The 15,391-nt window shown below is 36.0% G+C and overlaps 1 protein-coding gene and 1 pseudogene across 1 annotated transcript in view; one reads left to right on the top strand and one right to left on the bottom strand.

Moving 5' to 3' along the window:
* MALRD1 (MAM and LDL receptor class A domain containing 1) overlaps positions 1-15,391 on the top strand; it is a 514,668-nt gene that overhangs the window by 350,542 nt on the left and 148,735 nt on the right. Inside the window, exons 30-31 of the mRNA XM_012803304.1 lie at positions 3,054-3,182; positions 11,492-11,653. Coding sequence (XP_012658758.1) covers positions 3,054-3,182; positions 11,492-11,653 — 291 coding nt within the window. The remainder of the gene's footprint in view (positions 1-3,053; positions 3,183-11,491; positions 11,654-15,391) is intronic.
* On the bottom strand, positions 4,747-4,840 carry LOC111724155 (annotated as a pseudogene).

Below are 15,391 nucleotides of genomic sequence, written 5' to 3'. Positions count from 1 at the left end.
TCATTGTTGTTTTGGCGGGCCAGGCTGGATTTGAATCTGCCACCTTAGGTGTATGTGGCTGACGCCTTAGCCACTTGAGCCACAGGCGTCGAGCCAAAGTGTCCACGTTTTTCAACGCTTTCTTCATCACATAGGCACATCTTTGTTTTCTTTCATCTCATTAATAACATGGAATTCTTTATGGCATAGCTTTTATTTTTTACCTACCATAATTTTTGACACAGTCTATTGAATGACTTCTGTCATTCTGTGCATATATGAAGCACAGTGATGTCACGCCCTGATGTCATCACAGGGAATCTACGCGTTGTAAGTTGCCAATGGATAGTATCAATTAATACTAATGTTATTTTATAACTATTTAGAAAGTAAATGATAATAGAAAATATTATTTATATTTTATCAAAGGAGCATTTTATTTTAGAAGGAATGCAGGGTAGGATAAGATCAAAAAGAATGGGTGGCACATGTGGCTCAGGGAGTAGGGTGCTGGCCCCTTATACCAGAGGTGGTGAGTTCAAACCCTGCCCCAGCCAAAAAAAAAAAAAAAAAAAAAAAGATCAAAAAGAATTAGAACTTTCAGCATCGCCCCTAAGTCAAGGCCTGTTTTTCCAACTTTATATATTTTATTTTATTTTAGCAAAATCATACAAGAATCCTTAAAGAAATGAAGGGTCTAAGAGGATAGGAAATCAAGAATCAAGAAGAAAAAAACTGTAGCAGCTAATTTTAATAAAACATTTATTAAATGCAAAAACATGTACTGAAATATTTTCATACATTAGGTCATTTAAAGTTAACACAATACTATTATTCTTAAAGGAACTTCAATGTCCCCATCTGTCAGATGAGGAATCTGAGGCTCAGGCTCAGAAAGATTAATTCAATTTGACCAAGTTGAACAGCTGTGACAAATTTTCTTCAGGGAGGTTTTAAGATTTTATTTAAAAACATTTATAGTTTTTCTTTTTTTGTAGCTAACCTATTTGTTAACAATTATAAAAGTAAAGAATGTAAGGTAAAAAAAACTTACCTTGAGTCCTATTTCAGTAATGATCCTCAGTCTATAATAAACCAATTGAATTCTGAAGATCTTACTGAAATACTGTTTCAAAAAATACAGTAGAGATTAAATTTTTATGTATCTCACAAATATGAGCAAGTTCAATAGGGAGGGCCAATGCTACTATGAGATTTATTTGCATTCATTTTATGCAGGAAAACATAACTCAATCATTGTTTGACCCTGAAATTTGCACATAAATTGGAAATTATGTAACAGTGTTGTGCAGTGACCTTTCTACATAAATAAATAATAGACGAGAGGTGCTAATTAAAAGGTCTGAATCAGATTGCTCAGCATTTCACAATCTCTTACTCTTCATTAAAGCCCATACGTGTCATCAAAACCAGAGACGTTCTAAAACTTTTTACACTTAGGAAAATCATATATTTCCTTGAACAGGGGATGGTTTTTCTTTTATTTCATGGATCATTGATCATTGTTGTAGCCCTTCTCCCCATTTCTAGAGAGAGATTCTCTCTCAATACATCAAAATTTTGCAGTTAATAATTACAGTTTTCTAGTATCTGTACTAGAAATTTATTTTACCTACTTTAAATAAATCAGGGACAATTTTGCTAAAGAGTCTGGGACAATGGGCCTGAGAACTAAAGAAACAGATGGGTAAGCCATCCTTGGGAAGGACCTAAGTGGTGGACACTTAGGGAAATTGGCTTCACTGAGCTACTTGTTAGATGCGTGTGCTGCCCACACCTGGCATTTCTGTGTGTCAATTCCAAATGCAGTTATCCAGTTGGCCTGTCTTTGATCAATGAATTAAGTCTCAGTTTTACCAATGAACTATTTGCTGTTATATTAGATGCCTTTTCTTCATTTTTTTAAATATGTGTATATGTATAGACTATGTTTTGCTGGCAAATTATTTCTGGAAATTATGGAAATTTTCTCTACTGTATCATGGGAATGAACCAAAAACTGTGGAAATGTACTTTTGGTCAAGTGTTTAGAGTTTAACTCTTTTTACTCATGGAAAAATACTGCCTAATGTTCAGCAGATTACCCACATCTCAAGTACATTAGCTCTGAACCCTTAATAGTCTGTGTAACAAAGGAATCATTGGACTTTATTAAATTCATTGAAGTTGATAAAAAGTAGTTTCAGACCTTTACTGTAAGTCACCATGAATCTGTAAAGTATTATCATTTGGCTGCATATCAGTTAAAATTATATTCAAATATAACAATTCTATATCAATTCACTTTTCTCTGTTTTCTCCTTTTAATGAAAACATTATGCCTATAATTATTGTTATCAGTATTTATTAAATATTATAAATATTGCATTCGGTGCTGTGTTAGACCCAAGGAGACACAATGAAAGCTTCTGCTGCTTAAGAATTTGCAGTCTGGAGAGATAGACAGGCGTGCAAATAGCTCTTAGATGGTACTCATTGTAATATAGGAATAAAACGGTATTCAGGTGGCATGAAAAAGGGTATCAAATTTGAGGTAAGAAGACAAAATAAAAGGAGAGGTAAGGGTGGCAAGAGGAGTTGTTTTCTTGAGTCTTAAGGTTAAGTGGAAGACGAATCGGGAAAAAAGGCTATAGTCAAAGCAGGCAGAAGAAATAGCTCACATGAACGTATGGAAAAGTGAAGGGCAAGTGGGATGTTTGTGAAACTTCAGTCAAAGGTTGTAATTCAAATTCAGGCACTTACAAGATGGGGAAACTAAGCTGACACAACCCCCCAGGATCTTTAATGCCTTCATCTGGAGTGTGGATGATTGTAACACACAGAGGGCAGCCCTTAAGGAATGAAAAGATCTTTTGAAGGAAGTAGAATCTGTGTCACTTGCTGATCTTGGTAGTGGGACCGAGAGAGAGGGGGCTGGCATAGTCTACCTTAGGCAACTGCTAAAATTACAAACATTGAATAGTGGGGAAACTGTAAAATAGGAATCTTCAAATTTAATGAAAATATTGACTCAAGACTTCATTTGTCTTTGTGTTTTTTTTTTTTTTGTCTAGTGGGAGAGACTTCTGAGATTTGCCCAGAAGCCAGTGATTTTTTGTGCCAGAACAAGAAGTGTATTGCATCCCACCTGGTCTGTGACTATAAGCCGGACTGCTCTGACAGGTCGGATGAAGCTCACTGTGGTAAGTGGATGGCAGCCGCAGTGCGGCTGATCTGTCACAAATTTTCACTTGACCAAGTTCTTTCATTCACTAGAGTGGGTTTAGAATAGTCAAATTATTTTTCCCAACTTTGCCATATCAAGTATGTATCTAATACAAATACAAATGTCAGCACCCTCATACTGAGAACTATAGTGAGTTATTTTACAAAAACTTCCCATGATGTAATTATGCAGCATTGTATGCGGGGTCAGAATTAGAATTTCCAGGCACTGTACTAGCAGGCTAGCTTTCTTTATTGGTTTCCATTTCTTCTTCTAAGAGATGGCTGGTTTTATAGATGAGGCTGAAAATGAGCACCTTGCATAAATACTGATTGAATGATTAATTTCATTAATTGCATTGCACTGGAGAAATTAGAATAAATGATTTTTTTGTTTTTTGAGAAAGAGTCTTACTCTGTCACCCTGGGTACAGTGCTATGGCATCATCTTAAGCTCACAACAACCTCAAACTCTTGGGCTCAAGCAATCCTCTGGCCTCAGCCTCCCGAGTAGCTAGGACTACAGGTTCCCACCACAACACCTGGCTAGTTTTTCCATTTTTAGTAAGGATGGGGTCTCACTTTTTCTCAGGCTGGTCTTGAACTCCTGAGCTCAGGCAATTCACTGCTTTGGCCTCCCAGAGTGCTAGGATGACAGGTGTCAGCTACTGTGCCGGACCCCCTATTGAATTTTTAATTCAAGCTTTCGTTCAAGTGATGTTTTTAAAGTCATATATAAAACCAAATATATAATTTTGAAATATGAGCATATATTTACATCCAAAGAATCTTTTTTTACGCATCTTACTGAAGAGCTTTCATAGAGAATCTTGATATCATATGGATTACTGTTCCAGTTGTTGTTTGCTGCCTAACAAGCAACCCCAACAGTTAACAGCCTACGTGTCAGTTACATTTTACTCACACTTTTGTGGGTCGATTCTTTGAGAAGGGTTCTGGTAGGAAGTTTTCTCTGATCAGCATGATTCGACCAGGTAGGGTGACTTTTTCCTTCTAAGTTTGTCATATTGATACTCTATCTTACTTGACCTCTAGGACACTCCATGTGGCTTGAGCTTTACATAATATAACAGCCACAGGTGATGAGCCATTGTCCACAGGGCTGGCTTGAGACTGAATTAGTGTTCTAAGCGTAAGCTTTCCACTAACCCAGGAAAACAGCAAGAGTTGTTTTGACTTAGCCTCAGATGTTCCAGAATGTCACATGCTAACTCCTAAAAGTCAAGCAAGTAAGTCTAGTCTAGACTCAAGGAGAAAAAGGGAAAAGACTCTGCCTCTCAATAGGAAAATGTCATCCATCACAAAGAGGGAATGATTAAGAGTGATTTTCACCGAAAGGAGCTACCATATACACACAAATTTAAAGTTTGTTTTTTTAGTTCACTCTCATTTTTATTTCTTAGGATCTTACAGTGACAATGATTCTGGGGGCTTCTTTCTTTTTTTTATTTTTTAACTTTAAAAAATTGTAAAATATACATAACATAAAACTTACCATCTTAACCATTTTTTAAACTATTAAAAAAAATGGAATGCTTCATGAATTTGCATGTGGGCCATGCTAAACTTCTCTGTATTGTTCCAATTTTAGTATATGTGCGGCTGAAGCGAGTACAATTTTAACTATTTTTAAGTTTATAGTGTAGTGGCATTAAGTATTTATGTTTTCATACAGTCATTACCACCATCCCTCTTGAGAACTGTTTTTGTCTTGCAAACTGCAACTATATACATGAAACAATATCACCCTATTCTTCTTTTGTACTTTATTCTTTTGTCTGATTGCTCTGTAGAGAATTTTTGCTACTCAGTTGAGTGGTGAAAGTGAGTATCCTTATCTTGTTTGAGATCTGAGAGGGAAGGCTGGTAGTTTTCCCCATTCAGTGTGACAGTAGCTATAGATCTGTCACATGTGTGTATGGCCTATATTGTGTTGGGATATATTCTTTCTTTCTCTACCCAATTGTTTGAGAGTTTTTGTCAGGAAGGGATATTGAATTTTCTTGAGTGCTTTTTCAGCATGATAATATGGTTTTGTCCTTTGTTTTGTTGATAGAATGTTTTACACGGATTGATTTGCATGTGCTGAATCATCCTTGCATCCCTGAAGTGAATCCCACTTGATCATGATGAATAAACTTTTTAATGTGTTGTTGAATTTAGTTTGCTAGCATTTTTGCTGAGAATTTTGTATCTATGTTCATCAAAATATTGGCTTGTAGTTTTCTTTTTGGTTGTGCCTTTCGTTTTGGTATCGGTAATATTGACCTCCTAATATGAATTTGAGAGTATTGCTTCATCCTCGTTTTTTTGAGTCATCTTAGGAAGGTTGGTATTAGTTCTTCAAATGCAAAAACCTCACTTCCTCTATGGTAAAAAAAAAGTATGGGGAACAATGTATTAAAATATAATATTCCATGTTTTTTTAAAAAATCATACAGGAAAGATTAAACTGTAACAAAACTATCAATGATAACAGTACCATAGCTTACTTAGGGAATACAGATAAAGAATAATGTGTGTGTGTGTGTGTTTACATCTGTCTGTGAAATTATAGAGGCATACAAAACAGACAGGCTACTATATGTTTTGGTTTATGAAATGTGAGTGTTGCCCATTTATTTTTGCTTCATTCACTTTTCCTCTCCAAATGCCTTATACAATTTTAATTTTTCCCTCAGCTATTTTAAGTATTGAAAAAACACACAGAGGAAGTTTTCAGTGTCAGAACCTGACATCAGTACATCCTCAAGTCTGATCAGTGCTCCCCACCACTTTGATGGACCACTGCAGAAAGCATTTCAATATATTAAAGTAAAAGCCATACATTGACAAATGAAATAATCACTTTCCTTAAAACCTCTTCCTAGAGGTTGTTCATATCTAAAAAGAGCACTCCACAGCTCACAAAGACATACAGATGACTTCTTAATTCTGCAAATTGACTTCATCAATATTTCATATTGACTGTCTCCTAGAAGTATTGAAGGTATTAGATCTAGATTCCTGCAGCCAGATAATCTGTTGTGAATAATGGAATAAATGAGAAGATATTCAAAATTATCTTTAGAGAAATATAAGGAATAAATTAACCTTTGGGAATATTAGGCTGAAGTCTCACGTGTTGAGCAATCATTTAAATTCTCAGACACTCATTTTTCTTATCCGTGTAGTAGATACAATAGCATTCATCTGGTAGAGTACTAGGAGAACTGAATGAAATAATGTAAGGAGTTTATTCGTCCTGTGATCTGGGATTTATAATGTTAGCCTCTTCTGTGTCATTATTTTTGTATTCTTTGGACATGTATCATCATATTTAATTTCTCAATCGTGTGTCCTTTGCATACTATCAAAAAATGCACTTATTTCTCACATCCGAATGATTCTTGTAAGCTGTGAACAGAGACCTTTTCTTTAGCAGCTTTACCTCCCTTTGCAGAAATGCATAGTTTATAATGAACAAAATCTGTTCTTTCTAAAACGAAGAAACAATTAAGTCTGAAAATGTGCTCTTTTTCATGTAAAGATAACAGCATCTGAAACAACTATTCAGGGTGTACAGAATTTAGGCCAGGGATGCGCAGAGTGTGGGTGGGCGCTGTCTCTCTGCCTCTCACCACGCTGATACACATCACTGCTCAGTTGTGGCACTCTTTCCTACCGTACCCAGATTCTTCACATTTTTTCTCAGTGTAGCATGCCAAGAAGCCATTTCATAACAAATGACATTTTCACTTGAGGAGACCACTATTTAATTTCCTATATCATGTGTTATACATTAAAAAGTGGCAAAATAAGGTGAATATGTAGACAAAAGGAATTAAAAACAACTCTGAAGCATCTTCTAAATACGCAAGTTGATCAATATTTATCCTGATCATGTAGCCATGTGGCTGAATATGATATCACTAGGAATGTGCCAATTGTTTAAAAGAATGTTAGTAATGCTTTAAGTCCACTCAGGGGTCAAGGCAAAGATCACAATCTGGAAAATATCTTTTCTAAAGTAACTGTCATTTTGAAAAATACTAATATTTGTTATCAAGAAATGTCACGGTGTCCTCATAGCTTCCTTCATCCAGTGGATGTGTATTGACCCACTTATGCTGCATAAATGCAGTTCGGTGATGATACTGAATGAACTGACCCGCCCACCACATGGAAATGTTTATAGTAATTCGATTTTGAACAGCAATAAAGACAGCAATATAACATACAGAAGTAATGGGTTCCCAAATAACTGGTAACAACTATGATTACTATTAAGTGCCTTATACACACCCTGAGAATTGTGTGGTCTGGGGTCGGAGAGATAAGACTCAGATGGAACATTCAAGGGTATGACTTGTTAGATTGAATGGAGAAGGAAAGATGTATTAATTAAGCAGAATAGAAATTCAATTCCAATCAGTTTAAACAGGCTGGCAATATCCACTAATTGCTGATGCAATTCTTTTTCTTTAAGAACAGAGCTGTCATTTTATTCATGGCATCATCATGACCAGCTACAAATACCAAACATCCTCACATCTGTGAGGGGCCAATGGCATATTGATAGAAATTCTGGGATGTGGTCTTTCTTATTTAGAAAAAGACCAGAATAAGGGAAAAAAAGTTATTTTATCCTTTCCTCTTTCTTTTTCTTTTTATGCCTTAAATATGTCTTGGCTTCTTGTTAATTGAGACAAATTAAGCTACTGTAACTTGGGTTTCTCGTTTCATAGAACCAAAGGCATTTCTAGCTAATGCATACAATAAGGAAACTATTATTTCACATAGCAAGAACTGTGAAAGCAAGACATCCTAGATTTGAGTAATTAATTACCTTAATATTGTCGTCAGAGGTAAAGACCTGAATGGACTCCCTCCTTCTTTATGCTTTGCTATCCTCAGATAACGGGCTTTGTTCTAGAATTAGCTTCTCATATGATATCTTTAGCCTTAAGCAATGCATCTTTGCAATGAGGTCCTGAGAAAGAGTAAATATATTTTCTTCCTTCTGGTTCTTCTTCTACATAAAAGACAAACTTTTCCTGGGAGCTTCTTCTGTAGTATGTCTTGTCTAGAATTACATCCCAAGAGCATGTCCAAATTAACCAAGACCAGGAAGCAGACAGCCTCACATAAGGATTTGTTTGAAGAACCATGAACCACCTCTGGCACAGAGAAGAAGGCCGTTTCCTCCTGGAAACACATATCTGAGTGAAAGAAGGTGAATGTTCAGATAAAACTGCAGTTACTGTGTTCCTGAGGGAAAGAAGGAACGAACGGCTGATGAAATAGTCACCAACTGCTAGGGAATATAAAAAAGAGACAGAACAAGAGAGTCATAAAGGTAACTTAGAAAAAGTCAGTTCATACTTACGGGATACTTTTCTGAAAACTTGACTTGGAGTAGAGGCAGTTTTGAAAATGAGACATATTTTATCATACAAATACTTTACATAAAAGTAAGGTTATTGGATTCAAGGCTGGGGATTTGGGAGAGTATTTTAAAACAGTATAAAGAACTGAATATTTTAAGCAAGAGAAAGTAGCACAGGAGCATTCTACAAGATGATTAATGTGGACTGAGCTTGTCAGGTTAATAGGATAAGGTACACTAAAGAAAGAGAAACTCGTAAAATAAGCCAGAGGCTTGAAGTGATGTGATGGTTATGGAACTGCAAAAAAGTATGAATTAACAAGTTCTCAAAGGCAGAGTTCATAGCTGTTGGTGATAGGATACGAGATGAAAACTGTGGAATTTAAGACAAGTTGGAAGGTCTGAGTCTTTAAAAAGGGAAAGATTTGTGCTATCAAGTTAGGCAATAATCTTAGAGGGAAAGAGCCATTTGGAGAGGTGCGTAATGAGTTTTAGGACGGTTGGTTCTGAGGTGATGGTTGCATGCTCCAAGTGGAATACCCAGAAAGCCCGGGGACATGTCTGTCTTGCATGTCATCATGGTTGTTGATGAGTAGGTTGCCTGCATGAAACTGTGAAAGCCATGGGAAAGGATGAGTGAGGATATATTGAGAAATTTAAGCAAATAATTATGCTTTTTAATAAATCAAGAGAGGGAAACAACCTAGTGCCCTTCAACCCAGGAATGGATTAACAAGCTTTGGCACATGTATACCATGGAATACCATTCAGCTGTAAAAAGGTGGAGACTTTACATCTTGTGTATTAACCTGGATGGAGTTGAAACTTACTGTTCTCAGTCAAGTATCACAAGAATGGAAAAGCAAATATCCAGTGTACTCAAAACCAACCATGAAGCCAGTAGATGAACTAATACACACCCACACAAGAGAAAAACTCAATTCAATTCATATTAGGGGGAGGAGGGGAGAAGAAAAAGGGGAGAGAGGTGGAGGGAGAGGGATTGGTGAGCTCCCACTTACTGGACACAATGTGTCTGACTCACCTCTTGGGTGCAGGACACAGCTACAACAGGGACCTTACCTAACAGATGCAAATATTGTAACCTCATCATTTATACCTTCCTATTCATCTGAAATTTAAAAAAAAATACATAAACAAATTTTTAAGAAAATCAAGATGGGTAACCTGGCTATATCTCCATGTTAGAATGAAAACATAAAATTGAGGGACATGAAAAACTGTGTAACATTGAAGGGATTGACACTGTCGAATACTAATGGCAGTGTTTTGATAAGGAGTTGAGATGATCAGCAAGGATTAGTTTTAGAAAAGAAGAAAAGGAAAAATGATGTGTTTTGAGGTAGAGAGGATGAAAACAAGGGAAGTTATCCTGATTGTATCGGTATCTTTAGCGTCAAAGAGAGTGTCGTAAGTTAAGCAAAGTGGGACAGGACAGCACAGAGATGGTCACAGAGAATGGAAAAGGATATGGAAGAATTACTGTATGGATTATGTGTCAAAGAATCAATTACATGAGATATGATAGTATAGAATCTAAAGGTAACATTATTCTAAAGAATATTTAATGGCTATATTGTGTGTACATTGGAAGATTCTGAATATTTACTGATGTGTGGTCTAACTGGGCAAAAGGATTTTCTCATTTTATTTATATCATATAGGATAAACTATTTGGTGTCATAATACGGGCATGACAAGCATAAAAATTAATACAGAGCCAAAAATAAGTATATAAAATTCAATAGATTATATAGTCATGTAGAATGAAGGAAAATTATGTACATTATTAATTATTCTACTTTTAGGGATAAGATGCAATAATGCTTGAGAGATGAAATGCTGATTATTTCTATGAAAAAATTCTTGGTGATCAAGAAAATGTATAAAGATTTTAAAGCTATGTTTGCTATATGTTTGGCTCCATTTTAACAGTCAGGTTATTTATTTTTTTTTTCTGATGAAGTTCTACATCCTAACAAAAGTCTTATGTTAAGGAAGAGTTATAAATGAGAAGAAATTTTTTAAAAACCGCAAACTTCATCCTTCTGAAAAGGGAGAACAAATCAATGACAATCTTTGATTCCTACCGATTAAATTACCCAATCATTCATTCTGTCTGTATAACAGAGTCAGATTTTATAGTGAGTACTCAAAAATAATAACTGCTGTGCAAAAAAAAAATAAATAAATAATGAAAGAAAAATGAAAGCCTGAGTATCAGGATATCATGATGACACTTTTCACAGATGATAAAAAGTGGCTACTCAGTTATTTATTAATTTTTTCTCCTTGTGAATAATTTAATTTTTAATGAGTTATCAGTCACCAATTTTAGAAGAGAATTTACTTCATATTTTAGTGACTAGCTGTGAAGTGTTATGCTCCAGGGATTGGTATGGTATGCTGAGAGGGTTGTGTCCAATACAGTTTACTATTTCTCCCAAAGCCCCTTTTCTGTAGTAAATGACTTTGCCTCCCAGGGTGAATGACATCAGGGTGAATGAAAACATTGAGTTCCACATCCAGACAACCAAAGCTGTTTATTTATTATTCAAATTATCTGTCTTATCATAATGTTACGTTCATTGTTCATAGGTATATGTAATTTTATCTGTCATCTATAAATATTAGTCAATCCATAAAATTATTTAATGGATAAATGATGATGTTGATATACTACCTATAGATACTTTGGTTTAAAAAAAGGTATGGTATATGACTTATATTACCAGTAAGTGTAAATATCTGGATGCTGTAAAGTTTTTGTAAAGAATTAGAATATGCAAATACTGATTTAAAATCATCCTAAGTGCCTAAAATATGAAGGGTGATATACATTTCTAGAATTTTCCATTAACTATCTTACTTCCCTAGGAGAGTATACAAGCATAGCAGGAAGCTGCAATTTTGAAACCAATTGGGAAAACTGGACTACAGTCTGCAGTCTTACTCAAGACTCTCAGGATGACTTGGACTGGACCATTGGCACCAGAATTCCTGCAGAAGCATTGGCTCCAGACTCTGATCACACACCAGGTAAATCTAATAGCAACACACGGGCCAGGCTTGGCGCCTGTGGCTCAAGTGGCTAAGGTGGTGGGTTCGAATCCAGCCCGAGCCTGCCAAAAACAACAATGACAGCTGCAACCAAAAAACAGCCAGGCATTGTGGTGGGCGCCTGTGGTCCCAGCTACTTGGGAGGCTGAGGCAGGAGAATCGCTTGAGCCCAGGAGTTGGAGGTTGCTGTGAGCGTGATGCCATGGCACTCTACCCAGGGGGATAGCTTGAGGCTCTGTCTCAAAAAAAAGAAAAAAAATACGCAGGCCAGAAATACACTCAAGTGAGAAGCCTGCTTTAACTATTTTTGTGAATTTCAGCATGCATCAAATGCCCATGTAGGGTGAGAGCTCATAGGATTTATGCAAATGGGGGATAATCATGTCCGTTGTAAGCCTCGAATTATTTAAAAGAGCAGAGTTGATGTTACTACAAAAAGGAAGCCCATGACACATATTGTCAGAATCTCAAAGATTTTATTTCTTCTACCCTAAATGTGTCATTACAGTCCACAGTCGGGATAGAGGTGGGTGGGTGGTGTTCAGATTAATGTATGCAATAAGCAAAGGTGTACAACTGGTAAGTGTAAGAGTTCTTCTGCAAGGTCATTCAGCACACCACCGGTTTTATCCCGGGTACCCGAAGGGCCAGGGCCAAGTGTGGGAAAGGTAAGTGGTGGTGGAATGAGTCTGTATGCATAAAATCATCACATGTTTTGGTCCCTGCCCAGTGATTTGAGATTAATAGAATCTTTAAAGGTTTTACAGTTAATTGATACAAAGGAGAAGTGATCATCTAATCTTCGTTTACCCAGCAGGAAGCTTACTCAGCACTTTTCTTAGAAATCTCATTTTTCTTAGGACTAGAAAATAAGGATATTTGTTCACAATAAAATCTAGCTATTCCTAGGGATAAAAAAAATTAACTGGGCTATTTGTGCTTGCTAATTGTATATGTTGACTTGGTGGGTGTTTGACAGTGAGATGAACGTTTAAATTGATTGAGCTTTGAGTAAAGCAGATTGTCCTATGTAATGTGCCCTGATCTGGTCGGTTGAAACCCTGAATGGAACAAAAAGCAATGGTTTCCCCAGCACGAGGGAATTCCCCAACGGAAGGTGTTTGGCCTTCACCTGGCCGTGGGCTTCCCTGGTGCTCCAGCCTGCAGCCACCCTGCAGATTTTGGACTTGCTGTTTTCACTTTTAATATTTGTTTTTCCTATATCTCTTCCTATCAATTTCACATGATGAAGTAATACATCTTTTTAAAAGAATTTTAGCATTTAGGTCAACAGGAAAACAAAAGACATCTTTTAGTAATCTTAGTATGGTAACATAACCATCAGTAGGCCTTATTTTTATACACACGTACTTACTGCCACATACATTCTTCCTTACTATGCATAGTTTCAAGGGAAAATAGATGTCTACTTGGTTTAGTAATTTATTTATTTATGATTTGTTTTTTTTTGAGACAGAGTCTCACTCTTTGGTCCTGGGGTTGAGCGCTGTGGTATTGCCATAGCTCACGGCATCCTCAAACTCCTGTTCAGGTGATTCTTCTTGACTCAGCCTTCTGAATAGCTATAACTACAGGTGCCCACCATGACACCCAGCTACTTTTTCTATTTTTAATAGAGATGGGGTCTTGCTCTTGCTCAGGCTGGTCTCAAGCAATCCACCTGCCTTGGCCTCCCAGAGTGCTAGGATTGTAGGCGTGAGCTACCGTACCCGTCCTTGGTTTAGTAATTTAAAAAATATAATCTCAACAGTATGTATGTAGTGAAATATCTTTCACAGCTTAGTATTAGTTACAGCAAAAAGTCTTCTACTTTTTGGATATATCAAAATTTCTAAAATTATCTAACAGTAGACTCATTTTATAATGCTTTCATCACAATAGGTACCACAACAGAGAATTTGCATTTAGATGGACCATTTTTTGTACTTCTGTGATCACTCCTGAGAGTAAATACGTATTTATTTTCCTTGAGAAATTATGGGAAATAAGCCAATTTTCATTTATTCTGCTAAGATCCAGACAATAACATGTAGATAAAAAAAATGCCTGTGAGTTCTTTCATCTGTAGAAATCTTCCCCTATCAGAAGACAAGGTGTGAAAACTACACAGCACATGTGCTGATATAATATTACTAGGAAGTATTATGGTACAAGAGGTATTATGGCTCAGTTAAGAAAAAGACAAACCATAGTCAATGGATATGAGAAAGGTTATATCTGCTATTCAAAAAGAAAAACCTATTAATGGAACAAATAAGGACTATTAAAGGGAATGTTTATTTCCTTTTATTGAACTTCTATAGCTTATGTAAGGTTGTTAAAGACTACATGAAAAGTTCTGAATCTGGGTATTTATACAATATTGTATACAAGAAATGTCACTCACAGATAAAGAAATCATTTTGACAGAATGCTTCATTATCCTCCCTGTTAATCAGTACTTGAAACAGTAGATTTTACAGAGTGCTCTCTTGAGAACAGCCTGATTGTATCATCCTTGATACTCTAGTAGGGCTCACTGAACTTGTTTAGGCATCTCTGAGACAATGGGTCGCTAAATAAATTGTGAGGACATTAATTAATTTTGACCCTCTGGGAAAAACAAAATTCTTTATGTGAAGGCCTACAGATTCAAGGAGCCCACGGTTTCTTTTTAAGCATCACCGCATTGCTGTTAATTAAAGCTGCTGTATTTGTGGAGCTTTTCACTTATTGTTACCAAGATAAAGAATTAGGTACGTAAGAAGGGTATTTTCAATGCCCATCACAGGCCTATGATGAGCCCTAGTAGGAGACATTGCTAAAGTAGGAGGGGGAATCTACAAGCATCAATCCACTTTCTGGTCTATGCTTGAATAGTGTTTAATAAACATGAGATTCAATGGCAAGAGTGACATTTGTGTTACATGAATTAATGAAGGCACAGCACATGAGGCTGCTGACTCTATCTCCCCTTCCTTCATGACTTTATTTTCCTTTGAATGGGATAATTGACCATCCCCACAATTAGACAATAAATCCAAGAAAACAGGAGTCAGATCTTTCGCTATTTTTATATCCCCTCCTATCATTTAAAATGAATTTGAATTGCACTTGGTAAATACTCTTGTCGGTCACAGGTTTCTTGGAACTACCTATCCTCTACTGTATTTATTAACAGCAAAGTATTTTGTATAACTTAATGCAACAAGCATTTCCTCAGTGCTGACTACATAACACACATTGTATTGGGAAGTGGGAATATGAATTAACTGGGTATTTGGTAAGTAACTAAGAAATGGAATGTGCTGACCTATGTAGCACACAGGTTCACTTTTTAACCATGTATAAATTTATCTCAGATATTTCAATAAACTTTCTCTGTTCTACTTTATTGTTAGAGATGTTTATTTCTTTGCCTTGCCCTAGGAAGATCCTCTTCGTGTTTAGCATAACCACACAATAGTTATATGCTTATTCTAATTTCCCTTCACTGTCAATGTTTCTTAGCATACTACAGTGTTGCATGATAGCATTTGTGAACATTATGAAAATCTGTCCTACAATGCCACCAAAACATATGAACATTAGCTAAAAGGACGTTTTTTTCAAGGACAATGATAGTATAAATTATTAGCATAAAGTGAGTAATGATATATAAATTACTAATATTTTCCTATTTTTATTGTGGACTGAAAAACTTTTTTTTTTTTTTTT

This window comes from Otolemur garnettii, unplaced genomic scaffold (assembly GCF_000181295.1).
Source record: "Otolemur garnettii isolate 467f Iridium unplaced genomic scaffold, OtoGar3 scaffold00019, whole genome shotgun sequence".
In the NCBI taxonomy this organism is placed as follows: Eukaryota; Metazoa; Chordata; class Mammalia; order Primates; family Galagidae; genus Otolemur; species Otolemur garnettii.
Note: the sequence above shows the minus strand (reverse complement) of the source record. Positions and strands in the feature narration are given on the sequence as shown.